At 41.5% G+C, this 13,153-nt stretch overlaps 1 protein-coding gene across 1 annotated transcript; it reads left to right on the top strand.

The window, feature by feature from the left end:
• The first annotated feature begins 696 nt into the window (after positions 1 to 696).
• Positions 697 to 11,761, top strand: synm (synemin, intermediate filament protein). Its single transcript, XM_072695555.1, has 4 exons — positions 697 to 1,657; positions 3,845 to 3,969; positions 6,916 to 6,986; positions 7,100 to 11,761. The coding sequence occupies exons 1-4, from the start codon at positions 857 to 859 to the stop codon at positions 9,304 to 9,306; spliced, it is 3,204 nt and encodes a 1,067-aa protein (XP_072551656.1). The 5' UTR covers positions 697 to 856; the 3' UTR covers positions 9,307 to 11,761.
• The last annotated feature ends 1,392 nt before the right edge of the window (positions 11,762 to 13,153 follow it).

The following is a 13,153-nucleotide window of genomic DNA, read 5'->3' as shown; positions in this document are numbered from 1 at the left end:
TATGCTGTTTAATAGCTTCATAAGAACCAATGGTATTACTACCGATCGATAGATTTTCGGGTTTTTTTATTCACTATATGGACAAAAGTATTGAGACACCTGCTTATACATTGCTCCAAGAGTCCAAGGGTATTAAAAAGAGTCAATTAAAAAGAGTTATCCCCTCAAGCTTACGCCTGTAAATATTATAGGTCATATAATAAGTCAATACTTTATAAATAACAATATAATTAATTTAATTCAACTAAAATAAATATGCTACTTAGAGTGAAAGATACAAAGTAAAATAAATAAGCTTGATTATTAATGTTTTACAGTGTCTAGCCTACTATTATAAAAAACTGTAAAACGTGGTGCATTTGTATAGTCTATTCCCTCCCACAATACTAAATATGTCATATAAAAATGTAATTGAACAGCTTTTCTTTTATGTTTTTCTAAAATTAATCATCATAAACCATCAAAATATCTTACGCTTCTCTTCAAATGTCTTATTTGTGCTGAAAAAAATAAAAATAAATAATAAAAAGATTTTGTAAATAATGTGAGCGGATGTTCCCACTGGTGGCCTGTCTGTGAGCATGGACTACCAGCCAATCGCAGCCCAGGTGGGAGGGGTTTGTCGGAAAACGGGTGGGTAAAAAAGAACGCTCCTTCCTCATCTGCCCCTCCAAAAGGTAGAGGATGGTGAGCGCGCCTCCTCCCCTCGTGCACTTCCACACAAAGTCCGCCTCAGGCTGACAGGAGCGCACAGCCTCTCTCTCTCCACACGTACCGATGACCAGGACGGTGGGGTAATTTCCCCGTTTTATCGCGACTTGGTCTAATTTCGACGCCACGAGCAAGTGAGAGAAAGATGTTTCATCTGAGGAGACCCTTCGAGAGCGAGAAGCTCCAGCTTAAGGAGCTGAACCAGAGACTCGGCCAGTACCTGTCCAGAGCTAAGCTGCTGGAGCAGGAGAACGCCCGGCTGGTGGCGGAGCTAAACGCGGTCAGGCAGACCAGGTCCGGGGAGCGGGAGAGCGGGCAGCTGGTCGAGCTGAGGGAGATGAGGAGGCTGGTGGAGCGCCTGTCCTTCGAGAAGAGCCGAGCAGAGATGGAGAGAGAGCAGCTCCGGAGAGAGTTTCAGAGCCTGCAGGCGCTGTGCTCCGACGAGTGCTCCGTTAGCAGAGGCATCGACGGCGAGCTGAGGGACTGCGAGAAGCAGCTCCGCCACGCTCAGCACACCAACGGCGCCCTGGAGCAGCGCCTCGCTCAGCTGCAGGGCGAGTATGCGTTCCTGGAAGACGCCCACAGAAAAGACGTCGCCCGCCTCAGGAGCCAGGTGAGTCCTCGAGCGCTGCCCGTGATGACCGAGGTCCACCACCGCGGACCACCGGCGGTCAGCATGGAGGAAGTGGAGGAGTATGCGCTTCACTTGTCCGAAAGCTGGATGGAGACGCTGGAGATGTATCGGCAGAGGGTGGAAGAGATGGAGGGAGCGGTGAAAGCGGACCAGGCGAGGCTGGAAGACTTCAGGAGGGAAAGGGTGCAGTACGCCTCTGAGCTGACCAGGCTGCGGGCAGAGGTGGAGAAACACAGCCAGCTGCAGCTGGAGCTTGAGGCTCAGCTCATGAACATGCAGGAAAACTTCAGAGGAGACGCCAACCAGTATCAGGTGAGTGCACAAAACGCAGGAGATACCGTGTAACAATCGCATCTGCTGACGACCTGAATCTGCAGACAAACATCGACTCTCCCAGAGGAGCAGCAGTGCCACACCCACCGTGAAAACAGGCAGCATGGCAGCTGGCTGAAGAGCTGGCACAGCTCTGAGAGTCACTAACACACAGGAGAGCACAACACAGTGCAGTGCAGGGAGGGGTGGGGGAGAGGGTGCTTCCCTTATAATAAGCAGAAACACAACGCTGTAAATGTTATTGCCAGCATCCATGACTGAGAAGCTTACTTCAGGACAACTGGGAATAAAGCATCAAGGCAGACCAGTGAAAAGTCCCAAACCTTTCTGCAGCTAAAAACATAAAACACATAAAGAGCCAATATTGGTAGAAACACCTCTTTGGTAGAAACCACAGCTTCAAACACTTTTTACAGCAGCCTGTAAGTCCTTCCATTCTTGTAGTTGGATTTTTCCCCAGGTTTGTTTAATGTCTGTCCACAGAGGTTCTATAATGTTTTGGTCAGGTGACTGTGAGGGTCATTCCAAAAGCTTCAGTTTGGTCTGTTCAGGTAGTCCATAATGGATTTTGAGGTTTGTTTTGGATCATTATCCTGTTGTTGAAGACATCCTCATTTCAGCTCCAGATGTTTTATTTGCATCCAGTATTTGCCGGTGTTTTGTGGAATCCATTCTTCCCTCCACCCATACAGTTTTGCCAATGCCACTGGATGCAACACAACCTCAAACCATGATAGAGCCATTCCCATGCTTTACAGTTGGCAAGGTGTTCTTTTCATGCAACGCAGTACCTTTACTGATTGTGAGTATTATTAACAGTATTATTTGGAACAGTCTGCAGCACAAATCTAGTTGGTGTAGATGTTCTGTAGTATACTTCAGCTTTTTTGAGGTTTGTGAGAAGGCCACTGGATAGGTTTCCATCTTTCGACAATTCCATGTGGATCATGTTTGTGCGAGCAATGCTGCACAGTAGAATGGTGCAACAGCACCTGTGACAGCTTTTTTTTGTTCCCCTAAACCCGTTTCAAAAATCATTTTAAAAACAGATACAACTATGCAGTTTTCTCCTGGAAACAAAGGGCACATTGTTGGTCTTTAAAGACCATGTTGTACCTTTGAGGGTACATTTATACAGCTTTTACATTGAGGAACAAAATGTATCCGTACAGTGCCCTTTTTCTGACAGTGAACTATGAACATTGATCTCTAGAGAGCTTACATGGCAGAGTATTTCTCATGCATCTTGTCCTATATTGAATGAGATGCTTATTATATGCTTTACAGGGCCCATATCCAACATTTTCTTTCTAGAGGTCCACTTATAACGTCCGTGTGAGTTAATACCCAAAACAGCCATAAATCATTTTGGCTGGCAATATTCCAAACCCTCCCTTTACTCATCTCTTCTTTCTGCGGCTTCTGCAGTCTCTTAACCCAAAACTTACACTCTATGGCCAAGAGGAACTTATCCAACATACTTGCCTATTTCAAATTATTTCAATTAGCAAAAGTTGTAATACACATGAGTGAGCAAGTGTCTCGAAATGTCTGTGTAATTATTATTAGGTCATTATTAAAGGGTTTGTTTAAGGCACACTTGCAAGAATAATATGAAGGCTCTCTGTAAGGACCAGCAGCAAAGATCTCAGCTGCTTTGACCACCAGCAAAGGAAGAGAGGATTTAAAGGCTGGACTCTTAGCAGAATCACTTAATGACCTAATTCAGACGTTTGGCTTTGAGCCAGTTACCAGCCTGGTCTGTCTTTTTAGAATGCAGTCCAGTGACAGTGTAGTGGGGGGAAGGTGTTGCAAGAGATCCTCAACAGGTGCTTCACATAAACAGTGATGCCCAAAATACACTCTAATCTCTAAGCCAGAAGATAACATGAGACAAATTAGGAGTGAATTTGTTAATAACTCGTGGTGAACTTTGTCAAATTGCTCCAAAGCTTGGTGTTGGAGCAGTATTGGATTAGGATACAATCATTACATCTGGAAAGCCTCACTCTATAGGACAGCATCTGGAGGTCTACCACCCTATTTAGTTTAGTAACAGGTCTAATCCAACATTACTGATTCTAATGTTCAGATGATCTCGATGAGTTAACTTGAATTACTGGACTGAAAAGAAATGACCAAGCTAACTATCATTCTCTCTTGTAGATAATAATTGAGGAGCTGGAAGAGGAGCGCAATCTTCTGGCCAACACCATTTCAGAAAAGCTGAAGGAACATCAAGACCTCCTACAGGTCAAGATGGGGCTCGGTCTGGAAGTGGCAGCTTACAGGTAAGAGTGCTTTCAGAAGTAAGACTACAGATACACATAATGACATGAAAAGGGGTAGTAGGGCTGCACGATACTGGGGGAAAAATAACGGTGTGATTTTCTGTTGTTGTGCGATATATATGGCGATATAAAAAAAAATACAGGAACTTGATCAGATTTTAGTAGAGGTAACAAAAAGTCATTGATCCAACAAAATATTAATAATGCACTCTGCTGTACATTGTACTGTGGCTGTATAAATACTCGCACCTTTCCCTTTTATTTGACTGAAGTATTGGATACACAAAATGTGTCCTCTGCATTTGACCCACCCGTGGTGGTGAACACACACACCCCCGGAGTGGTAGGCAATATATTGTGCAGTCCTATTATGTAGTGTTATAATAATATGTTAAGATGTGTTTTTGTAATTCTCCTTATTTGCTGACCTCTGAAATGCAGTGGAATCTCTAGTATTATCCTCCTATTACTTAAAGCAACACTATGTAAATGTGGGCTCCAGCTACAGTTGAGAAAGAGTTTGCGCCTTTGTGGCCGCCACTAAATAGTTACAGAAACGTCACTGAAAGTGAAAGAAGCGTGAGGAAAGAAACGGCAGAGTGATATCACAGGATTTTACTTGAATATGACTCAGGTTACACAGCATTATACAGTTTACACAAGCGTTATCCTGCCTATTCCTCCAGTTACATACTACTTTTAGCAGCATGCTGAACCTGGAGGAGCAACAACAGCAATGCTGTTTCTCACTATTACATGTCAGAGGAGCATCACAATGATTTTGAAGCTGTTCAGATGCTACATAGTGTTACTTTAAGCAACACTGGCTTGCATTGTTCATAAAATAATAATAGAATAATAGTTACTTGTTGGGACGTTTTTGGTAAACCCATTCCTACAGATGAATAGATGACAGAATACTGACTGATTTATATTTTAATAAGCTACATGTCTAAAAGAAAATGTACTCCTTACATTTTTATTAAGATGTTCAAAGTAAAAATATAAAATTGTGTCAAATGAAACTGCCTACAACTGTGCTAGTTGCAACATCACACACCACCAAAGACATCTCTTTAGTTTATCTGTTGACACATTTACTTTTTAGCTTTATATACTTCATACTCTCAATATAGTATAGTTTGCCTCCATAGTTCCCTTTTTTAGTTTCCCTAGATTTTTGACACAGTACCCAGACTTTCACTTAGGTATAATTTCTGTATAGTTTTCCACCAGTGAGGTGAGCAGGGAACGCCCATCATCAGCTCGCAGCTTGAAGGCAACAGTAGCAGAGCCAAAAGAAACAGGAACCTTATAAACGTAATCTAAATGATGTGTTCAAATTATTAGAACTATTTCAAGGTTCGATATTCTCCTATTTTTTCTAGTTCTCATGTATTTGTGACATTTCATCTGATGGTCTCATGCCAAAGCGAACAAAAGAGGGTCACAGCCCAATGCTTTTCAGAAACATTAAATATTAATACCACAATTAGTTCTGCTTCATGGGTCAGCACTCACAGTAAATGAATACTATACTGCAATAAAGACTCTGTTATTAGTATTAGAAATATTTTAAAGCGTCCACATAGTTATGTTATTTAACCAAAGGAAAAACCTAAGGTGCATACATAAAGCTGCAATTAAGGCCAGATGCATCTTTAAGTGCTTGAGGGAATGATGACAGTGCTTTGCTACTGATTTTGGGGGGTGAGGGAGTGTAATGAATATTAATATATAGTAATGAATAGTAATGAATACTATAAAGACAGCAAATGAGGCATACATCATAAACATGGCACATAGTATATTCACTGCAAACGTGTCAAATGTTTGTGGACACTCCTTCTATTGAATGCATTCAGCTATTTTAAGTTGAACCCCTTGCTGACTCAGATGTGTTTGTGGATGAGGTTGGGGGGGAGGGGGCTATCATCCAACAACTGGACCTCACTAGCACGTGACACCAAATGCAAATAAAATCCTCACAGTAGTGCTCTAAAATCTAGCAGAACGCCTTTATTAGACAGTAGAGACAGTTACTCCACTAAAGGCTGGATAAACTCTTTTCTTTTTTTTTTTCGGAAGAAACAATGAATGAGCAGGTGTCCCAATATTTTAGTCCATACAGTGTATGTATCAGTTAATATAGCTGATGAAAGATGTGTTGTATGTTGATTTTGTATCCATGGTTAGCAAAGTAAGCCTCCAAAGATGGCAGGCAGGCGTATCTACTCACCTTCCAATATGTACACAAAGTGAATGCCAGACCTTTTATAGAAAGATCCACCACACACACACACAAACACACTCTTACTGCTGCTGGGATTCTGTGCTGTTGTTACTCATTTCAAAATGTGATCCTTGGGATCCTAATTTGTTAAATCTTGCTTTTTATTATGGACTTGCTTGTCCTTTTTTTGGCAGGTCACACTGTCATGGCTCCTGTTTGAAATATTTAGAATATCTTCCTCGGTGACGTAGTGGGCAAGCAAGCGAGTCTTTTTGTGTGTGTCACAGCTCCACATTCTAAGCCATAACGGAAACAGGCAGAGTGCATTGTGGATGTTATTTTTAGATGGTCTTTCAGCAGACCCAGAAGAGACATCCACAAGGGATATACTGAACTCTAGCTTCTCCAGGTGTTTAAAGTATTGCTCTGTTCCTTCCACTGCTTGTGCTGTGAAGCGTTACACTATCAACACTAAGGTAGGTTTTCTCAGTGAGTACAGAAAGGAATCTGTTATTGGTCATTTCCGGGGGTTTTTTCTACACTGGAGAGACCTGGTACTTGCTAATGTTGTCTTCCATTTGGTTTAAGGTTTTGCTTTGTGATGGCAGAGCAAGGTGGTCATCACTCTTCAGACAGGTGAAAAAAATATCCCAGGTAACCCAGATTTACAAAAATAAAAAAGTGTTGACTGTTGATTTGTTTGTGCTTCTCAGAGCCCTGCTGGAAGAAGAAGGAAGACATGCTCACATGAGGTCTGATCAGCGTTCAAGAGAGAGAATAATAAGTATGATGCACTTCTCTCTGTAAGATTCATAATTCAGTTTTATTCGATGCAAGGGTAACCAAGGGGAAAAAGTACATTTTCTAAATGATAAATCTTGTCATTTTATTACCTAGATATTAAATTGCCCTCCCAGTACACTCCGAGGATCTCCACCAGTCAGCCAGAAATGAGAAGGCATTTCACAGGATATGATGTTAGATATATGGAGCCTGTTTCCAGCATCAGAACCTCAGCATCATCCAGTCAGTTTGATTCCCAAAGACCCTCACGGATTGTGCCCATCACTATGTCAAAACATGCCAGTCAGAGTCCTGCTGCAAGAAGAGATATGATCTCTTTTACCAAAGCAACACGAGCAGCAGCTGCAGCAAGTGCAGCCAAGCCTGGAGTCTCAGCGAATGACAGAACCAAAGACATGGTGGAGGAGAAGAGTGTGAAAATCAAGGGGCCGTCACATAAGAGTTCACCCGAGTTCCCGCAGACAGTAACAGGAAGCAAACCGGCCTCCGCTGCCTCACCAACAACCGTGGAACAGAAATCAGTGAGAGTAGTGTCACCTCCTATGATGAGTCTGAGCACCGCTGAGGAAAGCCGTCAAAAGAGAAGGTCTGAGATAGCAGATACAGATCATACCAAGGTAACTATGAAACCAAGTGAAGCCCAGTTCGTTCAAGAGGACGAGTCCAAACATATAGATGAGAGAGATTTGAAAGAGTCTGGAAATGTGGGACCGAAGGTAATTGCAGGTGAGGAAAAAGTATTGGACTCTGTGTCCATGGAAGAAATTATTGAGAAGGTCATGAAGCCTGCTGGCTTGGATACAAAGCTTAGTCCCTCCGCTGACTCAAAAATCACATATCACATAAAGAAAACACAGCAGGAGGATGGAAGCACTAAGACTCAGCTAGTCCTGCAATCCAAAGTGGAAGAGAATCTGGATATCTCAGATGACTCTGCACTCGAGGAACTCCTCAGTAAGGAAGTGAAAAAAGTCTCGCTGGAGGATATTGAGGGAACTCCAACAGGAAGCATGATTCACAACCTGCTGAGTCTTGGTCTTCAGGGTGAAAGTCTTGAAAACAAGTCTGTTAATGTGGAGATCATAGAGGAACCAGTGGAATCTCAAAGTGATGAAGAAGGGGAGATTGAAATTGAGGAGACGGTGGAGGTGAAGTCCAAACCACACTTTAAACCCTCATCAATGTTCTTCCAGATTGAAGAGCCAGAAAACGAACATCAGGCAACTCTACAACATGAGAGCACCGGTGAGACTGTGACAGCCTCAGGGTACGGCAAGAGGGGGTCTGTGCAGGTTCAGGAAGTATCTAGAGAGGAGAGCCTCCCTTATTATTCCCAGGGCCAAGAGACTCAAGAGTACTTTGTTTCCACTCCTGAAGACAATATGTCTGAATCTGAGGAGGGTGGTGGATTTATGTCTTATGGACATTATGGAGTGGTGGATGACCTTTCAGATGAAAGATACTACCAGGAAGAACATCTCCCTACACACAGAAGATACTCTGATGAAGATGACAGCAACAGAGAGTCACCTGACTATGTCAAAAGAGACACTTTTCCACAGTGTATCATTGAGGAGGAGGTGCGTGTTTCTCCCACAGTGCAAGAGTCCATGCTAGAGATCCTGAAAGAAGAGTCACTGGACCCAAGAGAGCAGCTGAGGGGAGCACTGGAGCAACTGGAGAGCACAGGGACTGGATCTCTTAAAGAAGAACTCGCTCTTCTCACAAAAACTGGTGAGGCTTCCGACAACGTCTCTGTTGACATTAAGAAGGTAGAACAGGCTGCGGACAACGGCACGATGACCTTCGTGGCAGAGGTCAGTGTCTCTCAGAGACTGGAAGATTCTGGGCTGCTTGAGGGTGCGGGAGACGACCTGTCCCAGGAACAGATGTTAGCGGCACTGCGGTCCTCCAACCCTGGACTCCACCAGGCCCTAAGTGCTGGAGGTGGTGGAGGCTACACCATGAGAGTCTCCAGAGAGGAGGTCCAAACAGAGGAAATGCCCTGGATGACTGGTCTGGAAGAAACCGAAGACTGGAGCTCAGCTGGTGAAGTTAGCAAAACAGAAAAGGTCATCAAGCTGGGGCCTAACGAGAGGTCGTTCACTTTTCAGATGGATATCAACAACAGCTCATCTGGGTCAACAGACTTAGAAGGAGCAGATTCCCAAGAACAGAGCAGCAGCTACGAAGCTGGTGTTCAGGAGTTTCTTCAGACCCAGATGACTGACCCTTCGTTAAAGGTCCATCATGAGAAAAGAATTGCTACTGTTTACCTGGAAAGCCCAAAAGAGGACTAACTGAAAATTACCTTGCAGCTTACATTATCATCTTAAATATGGGGAATTGTCCAATATTCTCTTGTTTATAGAACACATTGACAGCAGGGTCAGTTTTATGTGTTTAGACATGCTGGAAATTATTAGGCACATTGGATATGTGAAGAGAAAGAAAATTTGGATAGATCTGAAACCCAGTCTAGATGACCTGTAATTTCATAAAAAGGAAATAATTATAGTGGAATTACATGAAACCATGACATCAACATGTCCTGTAATCAGGGGCACTGTTTATGGGAGAAAAGATAGGAAAATTGTCTGACAGGGGCCCTAAAACATTTTGGCCGAATTGTTAGGGTTGTTAGAGGGCCCAGGTTAACAACTTTTCATGGGTCCCAAAATTCCTGGCAGTGCCCCTGCCTATAACACAGAAATTCACAAAATGACATAGTACTATAGAAATTGTATTGTATTTCTAATGCTTTCTGTAGGTGCTTTCTTGGGTTTTTCTTCTATTCACTCTTTTATCTTATGTTACTTCTTGAAAATATTGTTTTGATCTATATTTTTCTACTAGTTATATCTGTATCTTTTTTTTGATGGTGATACACAACTGCTTTAGCTAAAGTTTCTACTTTTTCATTAATAAGCGTCACTTGTCTATCAGTTTAACCTAGCCAATGTATACTTTCTGTGTGTCCTGGGGCTTTTACCAGAGCATCAAGAAAATATTTGAAAAAGTAGCTCAGAAATGGAATGACAGGTTTGACAGAACATTAGAAATAGATGCAAAGAAAGTATGAACAGGACATGGCACGTAATCTTAGTTGTATTGCTCCAATTGTGAGAGGTTCCTCTTAGCAGAAGTAAGGAGTAAAATATTGGTTATTCCTTGGAGAACTAATATTCGATTGTACCAACTGAAAAAGCAGGCTTGCACAGTATAGCCTACATTTGACTGTTGTCGGTGTCTGGCTGTGCGATTAACAGGAAATTTCGGACTGTCCTTCCTGCCTTTCTTAGATCCTTTAATCCTTAAATAACATTAGAGTGGCATTGACTAATCCCACCAACCCATGCTTCCAAGATGAGGGCTTTTACAGTGTGTGTGAGTGAGTGAGAGAAAGAGAGAGAGATAGGCAGACCAAGAGCAAAACTTACTCCAGTAGTGTCTAAGTGCACTTGAGCTGTAGTTTGGTGCCACCAAGTCTGTCAGAGCCTGAAACTCAGAACCAGGATTTGCTGTGGCAGGTTTGCATAATGAGTGGTTATTTTAGTACCATTGCTCATGCTTCACATGCTGGTAGTGGAGGGAATGAGAATGAGTGAGAGGATAGAGAGAGAGAGAGAGAGATAGAGAGAGAGTGAGGCCAGGGTTTGTAGAATAAGCCTCTTTGGAGTGCTCTGGTAACACATGATTCCTAAAGAGATATGTAGGGCTTACTTGTTGCTAACACATGGTCGTGAACAGTAAAGACTGTATATGCAATATTTTCTTATGTTCTGGAACAGTGCAAGCATGCACATCTTCTGCTCTACATTTTGGTAATTTTGCTTAAATAGTCTCACGTACACAAGGATACTGACGATTTACGACTATACACTGTTATCTACATTGCACTAGGACTCTCATTTTTATTTAGCCAGGGTTTATGTCACCTGGTGTGTCACAAGTCCTGGTGACGGACTTGTGCCTGTTGCTAATGATGAGGTTATTAACAACAATTTCAAACTTTAGCATAGGACAAGTCACTAAATACTACAAACATTTCATATCAATATTTACAAAGATTTACACTGGTAAATATATTTACACCATGGAGGCACAACAGGTTTGATGAATCTTATAACTATGCATTATATTGGTCCTCCTTCAAAAACTGTTCAATAGGCCACATGCATTACATATCTGACATACATCATACGCTAATATGCCTAGCATAACTTGTATGACAACATTATGTTCACAGCTGATTTCAGTTCATTCGCGCCATCACTGGTCTACAGTTAATACACTGTTCCTGTCTACTGGATATATTTTGAGGTGCAGTGAAAAGCAAACTTAAAATGCTGGATAAATATGAACTCTAACTTTTCTATTGTTTTTGAGAATCAATATTCGGAAACTCGTTCAGAATCATGGAGTATTCAAAGCCTGTAAAATGCCGTTCACTACCTGCTTTCAAACCCTGAAGCTCTATTTACAGCAACTTCCACAAACTTGTGATTATTTTTTATTTCTTTGTGTCTCCTCTACTTTATGCATGGGAGAGGTACATGTGTGATACAGTGAACACATGCAGCAGATCTTTTACTACCACATTAAGAAATGTTTGAGCAAGAGAGCACAAATGCAGTTTGAGATTTCTGAAAGAGTGTACTGCTCCTAGAATACTGAAATTTGGCAGCTTTTTTGTCCACATGTATCCTGGGCATTTGTTCACACCTTAAAAACAATAAAAGCAACTCTTGTGTGCTTCGTGTGTGAGTCAGTGTTGTAAATCTTGGTTGTGTTAGAAATGGGATTTGGCAGTTGGTTGCACAATTGTTATATGACAATAACAGCTGCCATTTTATGAGAGAAACTGATGAAGTAAGACTGCTAGTTAGACCAGAGTCTCGTAGAAACAGCAAAGGCACTGCAAAGCTTTTGTGCTTTTGTGCAAGAAATAGTGGCTTGGTTTGTGGCCAATCCACCACTTTCTTCTAATGAAATGGGATAAAGTTGGACTTTTCTATTAGTCCTGGGTACATCTAATGCCTTGAAGGGTCACTTCTGTAATAAAAGAGTTGAGAATGCTAGCTTTCGCTTAAATTAAATTGCACTCTATTATACCATAAAGGGACTGGTAGGCAAAAGAAGACCTCCACAGCTAATGACTGAAGAATTGACCAGCAACAGAACTACACAGGCTGCACTGCAAGACACAAACCACTAGTTACCCACAAAAACAGGATAGCCAGGTTACAGTTCGCTAAGAAAAGACATTTAAAAGACTACAGAGGTCTGGAAAACGTCCTGTAGAACATGGTGGAGCGGGTGTTATTGCCTGGGCATGTATTGGTTCCAATGGTACTGCCACACACAGCGTCACTGATGATGAGTTCTGAGTTTCAGGGAAATGTCTCCAGACTCATTGGACAGAGCTTCATCCTTCAGCAAGGCAATAAACACAAACATCTGAAAACTGGTCAGTCACCTGATCTGAATCCCACTGAACCTGCTTATGTTGGCTGCTGAAAAAGTGTCTTGGGGACGAGCAGGAGCTGAAGCCGGAAGGCTAAAACAATATTCAACATGTATGAACTAAACATTTTACTGTAATTTACTGTACATTCCACTGCCATGTTCCCGACTATTATGTTGGGTGGGGGGGTGGGGGGGGTGAATTGTTTGAGTATTAATTTAAAACAGTGGAGGTATATATATATATATAAATATATATATATTCAAACATATATATATATATATATATATATATATATATATAGGAGATCAAGAGGCGTTTGAATGAAAAAAATATATATATATATTTACCTCCGTTTTAAATTTCTATATACATTTCACCGTTTAAATGTATATATATATATATAATGTATATGTATATATATATATATGTATATATATATATTATTTGTTTAAACGGTGGAGGTAAATATTTATATATATTTTTTTTTATTTATTTATTTTATTATTATTATTTTTATTTTTATTTTTATTAAAATGCCTCTTGAACTCCAAACAGCCGTACGTTGGTAAAGAGATACAGGACATCCCATGAAAGCCTTTGTTCTTTTAATATATCTAAACATACAGACATTTGATGTACAATATTGGGAGATATTGCTTACACGAGCTAGCCAGCCA

Source organism: Salminus brasiliensis, chromosome 13 (genome assembly GCF_030463535.1).
Source record: "Salminus brasiliensis chromosome 13, fSalBra1.hap2, whole genome shotgun sequence".
NCBI classification, from domain to species: Eukaryota; Metazoa; Chordata; class Actinopteri; order Characiformes; family Bryconidae; genus Salminus; species Salminus brasiliensis.
This window is presented reverse-complemented; position numbering and strand designations above follow the sequence as displayed.

What these genes read in the sequence shown, in the direction of transcription:
- synm (XM_072695555.1), top strand. Translation starts at nt 857, where the DNA reads ATGTTTCATCTGAGGAGACCCTTCGAGAGCGAGAAGCTCCAGCTTAAG. An exon ending in CTGGAAGTGGCAGCTTACAG is followed by an intron (nt 3,970 to 6,915) that starts GTAAGAGTGCTT and finishes TGTGCTTCTCAG; the next exon opens with AGCCCTGCTGGAAGAAGAAG. An exon ending in TTCAAGAGAGAGAATAATAA is followed by an intron (nt 6,987 to 7,099) that starts GTATGATGCACT and finishes TTTATTACCTAG; the next exon opens with ATATTAAATTGCCCTCCCAG.